This window comes from Chelonia mydas, chromosome 1 (genome assembly GCF_015237465.2).
Source record: "Chelonia mydas isolate rCheMyd1 chromosome 1, rCheMyd1.pri.v2, whole genome shotgun sequence".
NCBI classification, from domain to species: domain Eukaryota; kingdom Metazoa; phylum Chordata; order Testudines; family Cheloniidae; genus Chelonia; species Chelonia mydas.
This window is the reverse complement of record NC_057849.1, coordinates 53786225-53799315: the sequence shown is the minus strand read 5'-3', so window position 1 is coordinate 53799315 and position 13091 is coordinate 53786225. Positions and strand designations below refer to the sequence as shown.

The following is a 13091-nucleotide window of genomic DNA, read 5'->3' as shown; positions in this document are numbered from 1 at the left end:
TACTGAACCTACAATCCAAGTCCCTTTCTAGTAAATTATTGATGAGTAGGCCCATTGACTGACTAAAACCACTTGAGTAAAAATTTTAAGACCAGGTCTGTACCACAATGACAAATAATTCTTGTATCCTTTTATTATGAAACTGGAAATAAATAATTTAAAATGTGATCTGTAATTGAACAGCAAGCTATTTTGGCATGAATATCACTTCATTCTTTCCCTGAATATATCCTTTCAATTTCTTTTGTTTTCAAGGGGAGTTACCAATGTGCAGCATTGACTGCTAGTCTAAAGCTGAAACAATATCACTGATATTTTTTTCTTTTCCCCAAAGAGTTGTGGCTTTAGAATGCCAGCTTCCAAGTGCTGGGGTGTAATTAAGGAAACAATCTAATGCTTGAGCTGTATCTTGAGTATCTTATTTCTAACTGGAAAAGAACTTGAGCAGCTGTGCTATGTGTCTGAGGCTCTGTCTACACTACAGCAGCTGCAGTGGTGCAGCTGCGCCGTTGCAGCATTTCTGGTGAAGACACTCTAAGCTGGTCATCTTAATAACTCCTGCCTCCGTGAAAGGCAGTAGCTATGTAGGCAGAAGAAGTTCTCCTGCCGACATAGCGCTGTCCACACCAGTGCTAAGGTCGGTATAACTTATATCGGGCAGGGATGTGGATTATTCACACTACTGAGTGATGTAAATTATACCGAAGTAATTTGTAGTATAGACATACCTGAGCATCTACCTGCAATCTCTGAAAACACAAACTAATGTATTGTTCCTTATAAAACTGTTCAGTCCTTTTAAAGAAGCGATCTTAGTCATTGGCTCACATGACACAAGACATTATCTTTATGCTGATGACTTGTAGATATAGCTTTGCCACTAACTCCTTCTCTCCAATCATATATCTCTCCTTGGATGTCTTGTCATCTCCAATTGAATATGCCCAAAACAGAAGTTCTTCATCACTGTCAGCAACATGCCCGCCATTTCTCAGGCCTATAATCTTGTGACTGTTTGACTTCTTTCGCTCCCTTGCATATTAAGGCCATATCCGAATCCTCCTGCTGCTGCCTTCTCAGAACCTTCAAATTCCATTCTATTCGTTTCCATCCCTGCAGCCAAACCTTTTGGTTCAGAATCTCATCACTGCTCTCTGGAACACACGTATTTGATCAGATAACTCTTTCCTTTGAATCCCTTTACTGGTCCCCCATCTGCTATTGCATTAAAATTAAGCTTCTTGTCACCTCCTGTAAATCTCTACGTAACTTTGCTTCTCTGTCAAGTTTCATGTTGCCAATCTCCACTCGCCTAGTGCTCTCAGCCTTGTTGACCCATTTGTCTTATTACACAACCATTTCCCTGCCTTCTTCCGTACAGCCCGCTATCCATATGACCATCCACAAGGCCTCTAAACTCCTCATTTAAGTCCCCTTGAAAGAACCACTTCTGCGGAGCTACTTACAGTGACTCCTGACCTTTCCCCTGACCTCTCTTTCCTTGCCAGTCTGTTTCTGTCCCGAGACTAAACTCCTTCAAGCACAGACCTTTTTTGACCGGTTGTACAGCTCCTAGGACATAGTGGGTTCTATTGTAAATAAAACAAAGTACTGGGAGCAAGTTCAGAACTGTGTATTTTGAATAAAATTCTGAAACAAGGTTTTTCAGAAGTGTATAGATGTGTAATATCTTAAAATTTTATGCCATCTTCCTGGATATTTGGACACAGTAAATAAGAATCTCCCAGAATCTTTTAAAAACAAACAAACAAAAAAGAGATACTGGTATCATTCTAAGGTCTGCAGCCCATTTCACTTCCTCTAAACATACCACATGTTATGATGATGTCTTGATTTCTGGAAATAACTTTTTAAATGGAAGCAGAGGAATAGGAATTTAGGAGTTCAGTAAGAATGCCGTTATTTATCCCCAACTTTATGGGTAGAGATGAATTTTGTTTATAAATAGCTTGATCATACTAGAGTGGTATGGTACAGAGAGAGCACTCACTTATGTTGTAGTCCCTAGAGGCCTGAGCTGGAGGGGGCAGGGGGGAGGAAGCTACATACTGTACACAAAGAGATGGTTCTTTTCCTTTCTACCTTTTCCTTGACTTCTAGAGGGGATAAAACCAGAGTGATTATTTTTGTTATGGTTAAGTTAGGTTTAACAACTTGATTGTTGAGTTTCACAACAGAATAGTTATGTTTGCTAGGTAGGAATGCACTGAAATAATATTGCCTCTAGTTTGAAGATCTTGTTATGGGCCATAAGCTTAGACATCTAACAGATATCATGGTATCAAAAAACATCTAATATAGAAATAATGGGTCAGTCTAGTGCAGTTTCTTTGTGCGGGCCCTAAAGATAGCATAACTTGCCCCAGGATTGTCTACCTAAGGTTGCGACACCCTCATGCAATGATGATCACTGAATATGTTTTTAGTTTTGGACCTTTGGAGTAGTTAGAGCACCCTTTGCTCATACGTGACCCCAAGACCTGGCCTAATTATTATAACTGCTCTTATGTAGTGATTTTTCACCTGCGAATCTCAAAGTATTTTGTAAAGGAGGTAAGTATCATCCCCCTTTTATAGATGGCCAAACAGAGGCATAGAATGATGAAGTGATTTGTCCAAGGTCTTACAGCAGATCAGTGGCAGAAGGTGGAATAGAACCAATCTCCTGAGTACCAGTGCAGTTCCCTAACCACTGTGCCACTCTGCTTCCATATGTTTTGTACAAGTGTGCATTAAACATGTGTGACAGGAGAATCACATAATTTTCTAGAGCTAACTTTCATGACCATAATTTTAGTTATCATCACCTTTATATTTCTAGCAGCCTGTCCCCAAGAAATGCCCAGAATGAGTGTGTCTAGATTTTTCATAAAAGTAACTAAAGCAAGATATACAACTAAGTGCCTTAAATAGGAATATATATAAGCTGCAGTTTGAAGTAATTAACTGCCATCTCTTGGTTTCAAGAGCCATTAGAGAGACAATATTAAAGCCAGTGTATCTAAAGCTTGAAAGGAGGAGCATTATGGTATTCTTCCAGTCTGAACCTAAACAGAGATATGGTAAACTCTTTTACTTTGTTAGTTTCTTTTTATTAAGAAGTTCATCTTATTTATTTATTTATTTTAAATCTCCCTCCGCTTGAAAATATTCACATAATTGTTCAAGGAATATTCTGTGGTATAGAAATATTTCAGTATAATTGATGCAAACTTTTGTGAGATTAGATATGTTTTTCTCTTGAATACATTTGTCTTGAAGCTGGTATGTTTTAATTGTTCTTTTGTCAACTAAATGCCTTTCTTTGTCTTTTAGGCTGTGTTGACTGAATACAAATTAAAAGCTATAGAATATGTGCATGGATACTTCTCTAGTGAACAGGTAATAATATTCGACATACGGCTATGTATTTATGGAAAATTTAAAATTCAGGATTCACTCTATACATTCATGTACAAAGACAATTCCTCCTACTATGCAAAGCCAGGTCAGATTTCACTAGTTGTCTTTCTACTAATTTAGGAGATTTGTGACAAATTCTTTGTTACACCAGTTTTAATCTGGAGTAACATAATAATGGGGTCCAGATTTTTACCAATTAATAGAGATCAGATTTTTGCTCTTAGCGTGTGGGAGGGAAATATCTACAATTAATTATCGTGGAATTCGGAACCTTAATGATGATGGGATATTTTGAACCTATCTTTACTTATAAGCTTAGAAAATAAAGACTGTTACTTTGGTGCTAGTAAAATAATGTTATGGGTTTTTGTGTGTGTGTGTCTGTGTGTGTGTGTGTGTATATATATATATTTGTGTATAAATTTGGATGCTACTGTTTTAAACTAAATGATTATAATCTTCTCTAAGGCTTCTTTTTTAAAAGTGTATAATACTCTAGTATGTGTGATATTTGATCAGGTATTTGTGTATATGAAAACAAGACTATAAAATATGTTTATTTTAAATAATTACCTAAAAATCTACCTTGCTACCCGATGGGATTTTAAGGCGTTAGATAAAACAAAAAACACACTGGATAAGAACCGCCATACTGGGTCAGACCAAAGGTCCATCTAGCCAGGTATCCTATCTTCAGACACTGGCCAATGCCAGGTGCCCCAGAGGGAGTGAACAGAACAGGTAATCATCAAATGATCCATTCCCTGTCATCCATTCGTAGCTTCTGGCAAACAGAGGCTAGGAACACAATCCCTGCCCATCCTGGCTAATGACTGATACTGTTGTGTAATAATTCCTGATCAAATATCACCTATATATGCACACAGTGCTTAGCAAAATGCCACCACACTCAATGACTAGAGTGGCCCCAAAGATATTTAACATTGTCAGCAAAACATATGTATATATATAAGAGGTGAACTGTAGGTTTTTCTGTTTCAGATTGTTGAATTACTGAGATACTTTTCTTGGGCTGAACCACAACTAAAGGCAATGAAGGCTTTACAACATGTATGTTTTCATGGAGCAATCCTTGTCTCCGCCTGTTTCCTCTGCCCTTAATTTCCATAACCACATCTATATTCCCATCGCATGGGCATAGTTGATAAGCTGTGTGCTTTCTTCTTCACCTCTTTCTCTTCTGATGGCATTATGCTGTGTAGCTTCTCTTACTCTCTGCTTCTATCGGAAGTATCTTGATTTTACTCTTTCTGTACCATATATCCCAGGGAATAATCTAGTTCTTGGTAATTATGACTAATTAATGTAAACGTTTTGCAGTAGCATACAGTTTGCCAGAATTGGGGTTCTATTATGTATTCAGCATTTAGCACTTAAGAATACTATTCCCCAGAGAGTGTAAGATGATTAATTGTTTATTGAAATTCCTGATAATGAAGATTTTAAAGTTACATACTGTACTAAAAATAAGTATACTGTCTTATTTTTTTATTTTCCCTTCTTTTGTTGTCAGAAAATGGTAGCTGTTCCAGCATCAAAAGTGGTTAATATCCTTAACTGCTTCACCTTTAGTAAAGACAAGCTAGTTGCTCTAGAACTCTTAGCTTCGTAAGTATCTCTTTTATGTTTTGTATTTACTTATTGAGACGTTACTGTTTTTACTCATGTCTGAATATGTCGACAAAGGAAAGTTTCAGAGGAACCACTTTGGACAATTAAGGCAAAACACGTACTTGCTTTAAAATGATTTGGTGTTCATGAATGGAAAAAGTAATAGCTGTAGCTTGTAATAATGGAGATAGGTGTTGCCAAAACTTCCTAAGTTCATCTCTCTTGAACTGCAATGCCCCTGCTACCCAATTGAAAACTGACAATTGTGCCAAACTTAATGATATATTCAAAAGCCTTTTAGGCTATGTCTACCCAGCGTCTCACTAGCAGCAGCATGTAGGGCGCTGTGTAGCTACAGGCTTCAGTGAAAGGCTATGGCAGGGGGGCAGCAGCAGGGAAATGCCCCAGCAGCTCCCCCTGCCAAAGCCTTTTCCCACTGCCTCCCCGCTGCCTGAGCGTTTCCTGCTGCAGGAAAGACTCTGGCAGCAGGATACTACACTGCTAAAAACAGCAGTGTAGAGTGGGGAGGCACTTCTTGGGCGTGTACTTACTGTGGTTGCTGGGAGACGGCAGGCCTAAGCCCACTCAAAGCCAAAGGCTTGCTCCCTCAACCAAAGGAAAGAGGTCGTTGAACCCAGGCCACAATTAAATACTAAGGACAACAAATGGGGGTTAAGAAAGAGACAGGAGTGAAACTTAAAGGTTCAAAATTAAGGATCCAGAGGAGGACCCCAAGCAGAGAATCCCCCAACAATTCCCTATGCTCCTCAAAGGTGTCTGAGGAGTCAGTGGACACCACCCAGAGGAACTCTGCCTGGGGACATGATTGGACAAGGAACCAGAAATAGGTCCCACAGTAGCAGAGCACCTGCCATCCAGTTTCCTCCTCCTGGTGTGATGGTTGGCCATCTTGGCCAGTACCAAGAGGAGGTTGATGAGGAGGTCTCGTGACTTTTTGTGGCGCTGCGGCTAGGATGTGCTAGGATAAACAAGTGAGAGGGAAAGTGAAGTAAGAGGTTCTGGAGGAGCTGGAAGAGGGACTACAGCCTGATGTACTCTACGTTAAATGTGTGCCAGAGTCTTCCTCTCACCGCAAAAAGAACAGGTGTTGGGAGTTTGTAAATAATGCCAAATACATGCCTGTACTTATGACTCCATGGAGGAGCCATCAACTAATATCCTCAGCAAGCTGTGATACCGGAGTGGGGTACAGGCTGGTCCACCGAGGTTCCTCACCCTCCTCAGGTGTCAGCAGGTCCTGGAACTTGGTGATGGGGCAGGACATAAGGGCGAGGAAGTGGATGGTATGAAGTATGTGTACAGATGTTTTCTGGGTGCCGTTCGGAGACAGACCAGCTGGATGGTATTCAGCCTATTCAGGTGGCTTGTTGGGATGGGCAGGGGCCTGATGACCTAGAAGGCCAGGGTGAAAGGTGGGTGGAGAGCACACTGCTGCAGGACCTGCTCAAGAAAAGAGAAGCAGGAGACTTTGGATGTATAGAGAGCCATGTAGGGTACAGACCCTATGGATTCAGGTGTGTCTTTACTCTACATTTGGGGACTCTTATACTGTGGTTCATAGTGTTAAAGCCTATTTGAGCACTTCTTAATATGTAAATTCTTGATATGAGCAGCTGTTAAAACAGGGAACATTAACACCATAAAAAATTTTACTAAGTTCATGTTATGGCTGTTGTACAAACTAACAAAACAGAAAAAAGTTAAACTTGATCCACTTTTATTTTACACCATCGTGCTTATGTGTGGCTGATAGCTTTGATCAGTACCCTGATGATCCCATTTACACCACATTTTCCTCTATCAAGAAATCTATTTTAATGGAAAGTAACTATCATCGTAGTCTTTCGTTGCTATTAGCTCTCCCTGCTGCTAGTCTGGAACGTCTGTGACAGCAGTGTGGCTGGTGCTAACAGGGCCGTTAGGCAAAACGGTGACACGCGGTATTGGAGTGCCTGCTGCACTTTGAAATGTTAGTTGTTTGCTATATTTCTTTATTTAAATTTTGTGACATTTGGAGTGTTTCACCACCACTCCACAGCATGGACGCAACCGCCAAGAGCTGCTTCTTCTTTGATCCTGGAGGAATCTGTCGCCAGGCCACCAGATGGTGGAGAGCAGGAGCCTGTGCCAAGCCTGGTAGCTGCAGCCTTGCTGCTGTGACATGAGTTGTTCGTCAGTTGGAGTGAGAGCTGCTAATGTGAACTATGACAATAAACTTAGGGTTTACTTATCCTTTCAACATGGCTGTTTTGGCCACTCCGAAATTCCAGTTTGTATTTTCCTGTGTATCGTATTAATTTACAAATAATTGAGAGACCCTATTCAAGACATAAGCACTGGTGGCATATGTAAGGTTGAGTTCATTTCTTGACCTGTAAGAGGGAGAAATCAGGCACTACATAGGTTTAATAATAGTTTGTGCACAGACTAATTATATTTTCTTGAGTATATTACTGAGAATTGTTTGAACAAATAATGCACTATTCAAAAATGATTAGCATATAATATTCCCGGAATGTCACTCTGTGTATCACTGTGAAGCCTAAAATGCCTGGGTAGTCAATGTAAAGTCGTGGAAGCAGCTACAAGAGAGGTGGGCAAACCGCGGGCCGCATCCGGCCCACGGGACCCTCCTGCCCAGCCCCTGAGTTCCTGGCCTGGGAGGCTAGTCCCCAGCCCCTCCTCCGCAGTCTCAGCGCACTGTGCCGCCGGTGCAATGCTCTGGGCGGCCGGGCAGCACAGCTGCAGAGCTGTGGCCTGACCTGGTGCACTGGGTGGCGCCGCTGTAGCGCCGCCAGCCACCGGTGCTCCAGGTAGCACGGTAAGGGGGCAGGGAGCGGGGGGGTTGGATAGAGGGCAGGGAAGTTCGGGGTGGTGGTCAGGGGGGTGGGGGTGTCGATGGGGGCAGGGCGGTCAGAGGGTAGGGAACAGGAGGGGTTGGATGGGGCAGGGGTCCAGGAGGGCAGTCAGGAAGGAGAGGGGGGGTTGGATGGGGTGGCGGGGGCAGTCAGGGGCAGGGGTTCCGAGGGCAGTCAGGGGACAGGGAGAAGGGGTGGTTGCATGGGGCAGGGGTCCCTGGGGGCAAGTCAGGAATGAGAGGGGGGTGTTGGATGGGGCGGTAGGGGGCAGTCAGGGGTAGAGGGTCTGGGGGTGGTGAGAGGGCAGGCAGTAGGGGGTGGCGGATGGGGTAGGAGTCCTGGGGGGGCTGTCAGGGGACAGGGGCATTGGATGGGGCAGGAGTCCCGGGGGAGCTGTCAGGGGTGAGAAGCGGATAGAAGGGAGGGATTGGGCCACGCCTGGCTGTTTTGGGGGAGACAGCCTCCCCTAACCGCCCCTCCATACAATTTTGGAAACCCGATGTGGCCCTCAGGCCAAAAAGTTTGCCCTCCCCTGAGCTATAAGCATGGTCGAGAGCTCTTTTTGTTCAGAATATCACCAGGTTGATCCATCACTGGGTTTTGTGATCTGTTACCATCCAATTTTTACTTCTCAGCCATTTTTGCTTTTTTACACACACGTCCCCCTGTGCCTGTGCAATTGCATGGGCTTTCAGCTGCTAGGTCCTGATCATGTGTGTCTGATAGGTATAAGAAATGACAGTAACTGTTCAACCATTTCCTTTGTAGCAACATTGTTGATGCTCAGAATTACCGCCTTATTGAGGACCTGTTCAGGATTAACATGTCAGAGAAGAAAAGGTGCAGGAGAATTCTTGAGCAGGTATTAGAAGATGTTCGCTGATATTGTGTTATTTCCCTCCATATGGTCACTGCAGGATCAGGACCCATATAATTGATAGCTAATGCAAACTATTGGTTGACAATCTGAAGGAAGTGAGTCTGTGAAGGAGGAGAGCAAATCATTGGTGGTTGTTGGGGAAGAGGAAGACTTTTTCACACATAAGGGTTGTGTAGGAAAAAAGCCATGGTAATGTGGGAGATGACTAGGGTCACAGTCCTACTTCCTTTAAAGTCATTCTGAGTACTGCCATTGACTTCAGTAGGAGTAGAATTGGGCCCAAAGGAGCCATCAAAACAAGGTGGGACTGGATAGAGCATATGGCATACAGTGAATTGGGGAGGAGTAGATGGAAAGAAGAACTAATATACAGGGTAAGCAAAGCTATGGAGAGCTTTGAATTTGGATTTCCATGTAGGTATATTCATTATTAATGAAGGCTGCATATTACAATTCATATCCTTTTAAAAGTGCTGAATTTCAGACACTAAATAATGCAATACTATCTGAATTTGTAGTGTTTTAATTCTACTTTCTTTGGTTATGATGCAGGCTTCCAAAGGAGGCTGTAAAGCCCCTCATGCTATGATATCTTCCTGTGGCATGATTCCTGGAAACCCTTATCCCAAGGGGAAACCAAGCCGGATAAATGGAATTTTCCCAGTATGTGAAGTCTACTTAAGTTCTTCAAAGTGCTTTTGATTTAGGATGTACTGTAGTATACCTGAACTGCTGCTCATTCAAATGAAAGGAGGACATCTTGGTCTGAGTGGAATTAAAAACAATAACTTTTTGTCATAATTTGCCCAGTAACCATTCATAGTGAACAATTAAAAAGAACTCAGATTTCTTTTATACAAGAAATAAACAGAAAATTTTTTATCTTGTACCACAAACATGCTATACAGAATCATGGAAACTAAAGGTGTAAAAGGCTTATTAGTAGAGTGATTAACTTTTTGACATAATATGGGATTGATCTCTGCAATAGGTTTACTAGTCTTGGTTCAGTTTTAAATGTCCTATGCTAAATGCAGTCTGTGAACTTCTTGTAGCTTATCTTTCTGGTGGCAAGGACCCCAGAATTGAATGCAGAATTCAAGGTGTAGCAAAAACTGTGACGATTTAATATGCTTCTATGTACAAAAGTCCAGTGTTATAATGCAGCCTAACTGGAACTTTCTTAATTATGATGCAACAAATCCAGAACACAGTTCTGTATTTTGGAATGTGTGACTGAGACTATCAAAATAGCTGTGAATTTGAATATTATTCAGAATAAGAGTAAGGTGAAAACCTTTATCTCCGCTTTCTCCTATTTATTTCTAAATAAATGCTTAACTGATGTTTTTTAATGTCTTAGGGAACACCTATCAAAAAGGAGACTGAAGAATGTACTAATGAAGGGAAGGGAATTGCAGCCCGTATACTTGGACCATCCAAACCAGTACGTCTTAAAAAAAAAACAAAAACATAAGTCTTATGAAATGCTGTCACATCACTAGAAAATAGAGAGACTTGAAGGGGATATGAAGAAGCCCCATCTCTACTTTCTTGTCATTAAGCATTGATGGCTTTACTTAAGCTTCTTAACCGTAATAAGAATGCTATGCAGTGTCCCAGTATTTCTATATTTTTATTCACTATAAATTCTGCAGGGGCTTCCATTCGATACAATATGCATGCATTCTAGGACAAAATATCAACTGGGCTAGTAAGAGGAACCAAGCCGGCTCCCGTTGTTCATCATGACCTGGTCCAGAAGTTTTAACAGCCATTCTGGCTTTGTTTCATGATCTGTGAGGCTTTTCCACATCAAAATCTAATACACAACTCCTGAAATAAGGTGCTTACTGAGGAAATTTATTCTATGGCAACACAACTAAATTTTTGATTAAAAATAAAACTTTTTTTTTTTTAAACAAATGGACAGCAAAGTACTGAATCTGACGTTTTCAATGTGAGTTGAGAAGTGTTGCAGAAATGTATGACTAGTACTTCTGTTTCCAGTTGTTTCCCAATCTAGTGGCTGTATTTTTTATTTTATTATTTTAAGGACTGGATAATTTTATGGCCATAGATTACATTTGTGGTTATGCAAATTAAGAGAAGGGAAACAGAATGCAATGCTTCAGGGCATGAAAGCTTCATGGATCAGGAAAGACTTTCCTTTTTTTCCCTATCCTATTGCTATATTACACAATTATGTTATTACAACACAGTATTTCACCTTCTTTAGAAGCATTCAAGTATTGGCAGCTTTAGAGACAGGGTAGCAAACATAATGAATCAGCAATGTGATTTGATACAGCAAATTCTCTTTCCCAGGATAAATAACAATGATTTGTACAGTATCTAAGTATCTAAATACTAAAATTTTTGGCAGAGAACCATATTACTTAATGCTTTTTCACTTTTTTTAATGTAGGCTCCAGCAACATACAACCCACACAAACCTGTTCCGTACCCCATCCCACCATGCCGGCCACATGCAACTATTGCACCAAGTAAGGCTTCTTTGTGCTTTAGCTTGATCCTATTATTTGATCTATTTGATTTTTTTTTTTAAAAAAAGGTTCTAGTGTGGTGATACGTTTCTGGCCATAGTTACCTTTTTAGTTGGCTGTGCTCCCTGTGTGTATTCTGGGTCCTAGCTCTAACTTCTCCTGTTATCACTGTAGAGGCAATACCAGGAGTGTGTGGGCTTCTTTTCCAGATTCTGCATCATTCAAAGAACTGTCAGCGCCTTTCTGATTGTAGAATCTCTTATTACTGGAGGTGACATGCATTCCAGAAAAGATGAGGATGATAACTATAGAGTTCTTAGAACTCAATTGAATATAAATATTTGACTTCTGTATCATAAAAGCCAATACAGAGTTTGTTGTTGGGAAGCTGGATGTGTTCTTTGAATCTGGCCTTGAAAAAGATATGCTATCCCTTTTAGGGTATGTCTGCAAAGCCAGTGGCACCCTACAGCAGGGAGCCTTCAAGCTCATGTCAACAGACTTGGGCTCATGCTACCCCACTAAATATAGCTGTGTAGACCGCTTTGAAGTTGCCGTTTGAGCTGGAACTTGGGCTCTGAAGCCCACTTCCCTCTCTAGGCTTCGGAGCATGAGCTCCAGCCTGAGCCATGACATCTACAAGCTATTTGTAGCATGGTAGCACAAGCCCTTTGAGCCTGAGTCTGTCACCCTGAGCTCAGAGGCTCGCTGCCCCAGGCTGTGTAGATGTATCCTTAAAGGCAAAGACCACATCGTCAACATAAGTGAGTTTATTTCAGTTGCTTTAAGCTCCTTTCATCAAATGCTACAGTGCATTAAGAAACTGCATTGTAACTAGTTAGTAAATAAAGTGAACTGAGCCTTGCTTCACTTGACTGTTTTTAAGTCATGAGCAAAACTTACGTGTAAGGTGTTTCGGTATATATCGGTGGGGAGTGTTTGTCCCCTCAGTGAATGTAAACTGCTCCTTAGATCTTTGCCATAAACCGTCATGCAAGGAATTTTAATACCTGTAGCATGACGGAACCTCTAAAACTTGAATTAAAAGTGTGCATATCGGAAGTTACTTGATGTTCATAAGCTCCTTTCCATGTTTTGAGTGATTTTGATAGTGCTGTCTGTATCTTATATATGTGAATTTGTATATATACTTTTAACACCCTTTGTGGGGGTGTAGGTACATCTTTTCATATAAGCTCTGATGTCCCTCTTCACTGCAGTAACTCAGCATTAAAACAGTACAACAGTGTGTGCCAGTTACTATACATTATAGGAAGATAAGGATGCTATTTTTATGATAGGAAACATTTACTATACCTAATCTATCAAGATCACCTGCTATTCCAGTTTAGTACCTTATCATTTAAAGAGATGTTGAAGGACGACAGTTCCAAAGTGACATTTACCATGAAAGGACTCTTTCTCTTGTAAATCTCCTTGCCAGTGTTGATGGATTTTTTTATCATCAACCCTCCAAAAACAAGGGTTGTAACAGCCTTAGGGTGGGAGTTGTTAGGATGGGAACAACAACAAAAAATACTGTGACCCACATATGCATTTCGTATCATAGATATTAAGGTCAGAAGGGAACCATTATGATCATCTAGTCTGACCTCCTGCACAATGCAGGCCACCGAATCTCACCCACCCACTCCTGCAATAAACCTCTCACCTATGTCTGAGCTATTGAAGTCCTCAAATCCTAGTTTAAAGACTTCAAGGTGCAGAGAATCCTCCAGCAAGTGACCCATGCCCCATGCTGCACAGGAA

The 13091-nt window shown here is 41.2% G+C and overlaps 1 protein-coding gene across 3 annotated transcripts in view; it reads left to right on the top strand.

The window, feature by feature from the left end:
• The window catches only part of PROSER1 (proline and serine rich 1), a 31870-nt gene that overhangs the window by 5829 nt on the left and 12950 nt on the right, over window positions 1-13091 (top strand). For 2 of the 3 annotated variants that reach the window (XM_037892777.2, XM_037892790.2), the window contains exons 2-8: window positions 3337-3402; window positions 4426-4494; window positions 4958-5052; window positions 8703-8796; window positions 9367-9477; window positions 10178-10261; window positions 11243-11321. In XM_037892777.2, coding sequence (XP_037748705.1) covers window positions 3337-3402; window positions 4426-4494; window positions 4958-5052; window positions 8703-8796; window positions 9367-9477; window positions 10178-10261; window positions 11243-11321 — 598 coding nt within the window. The remainder of the gene's footprint in view (window positions 1-3336; window positions 3403-4425; window positions 4495-4957; window positions 5053-8702; window positions 8797-9366; window positions 9478-10177; window positions 10262-11242; window positions 11322-13091) is intronic. The other variant, XM_037892782.2, reaches the window with a different exon arrangement.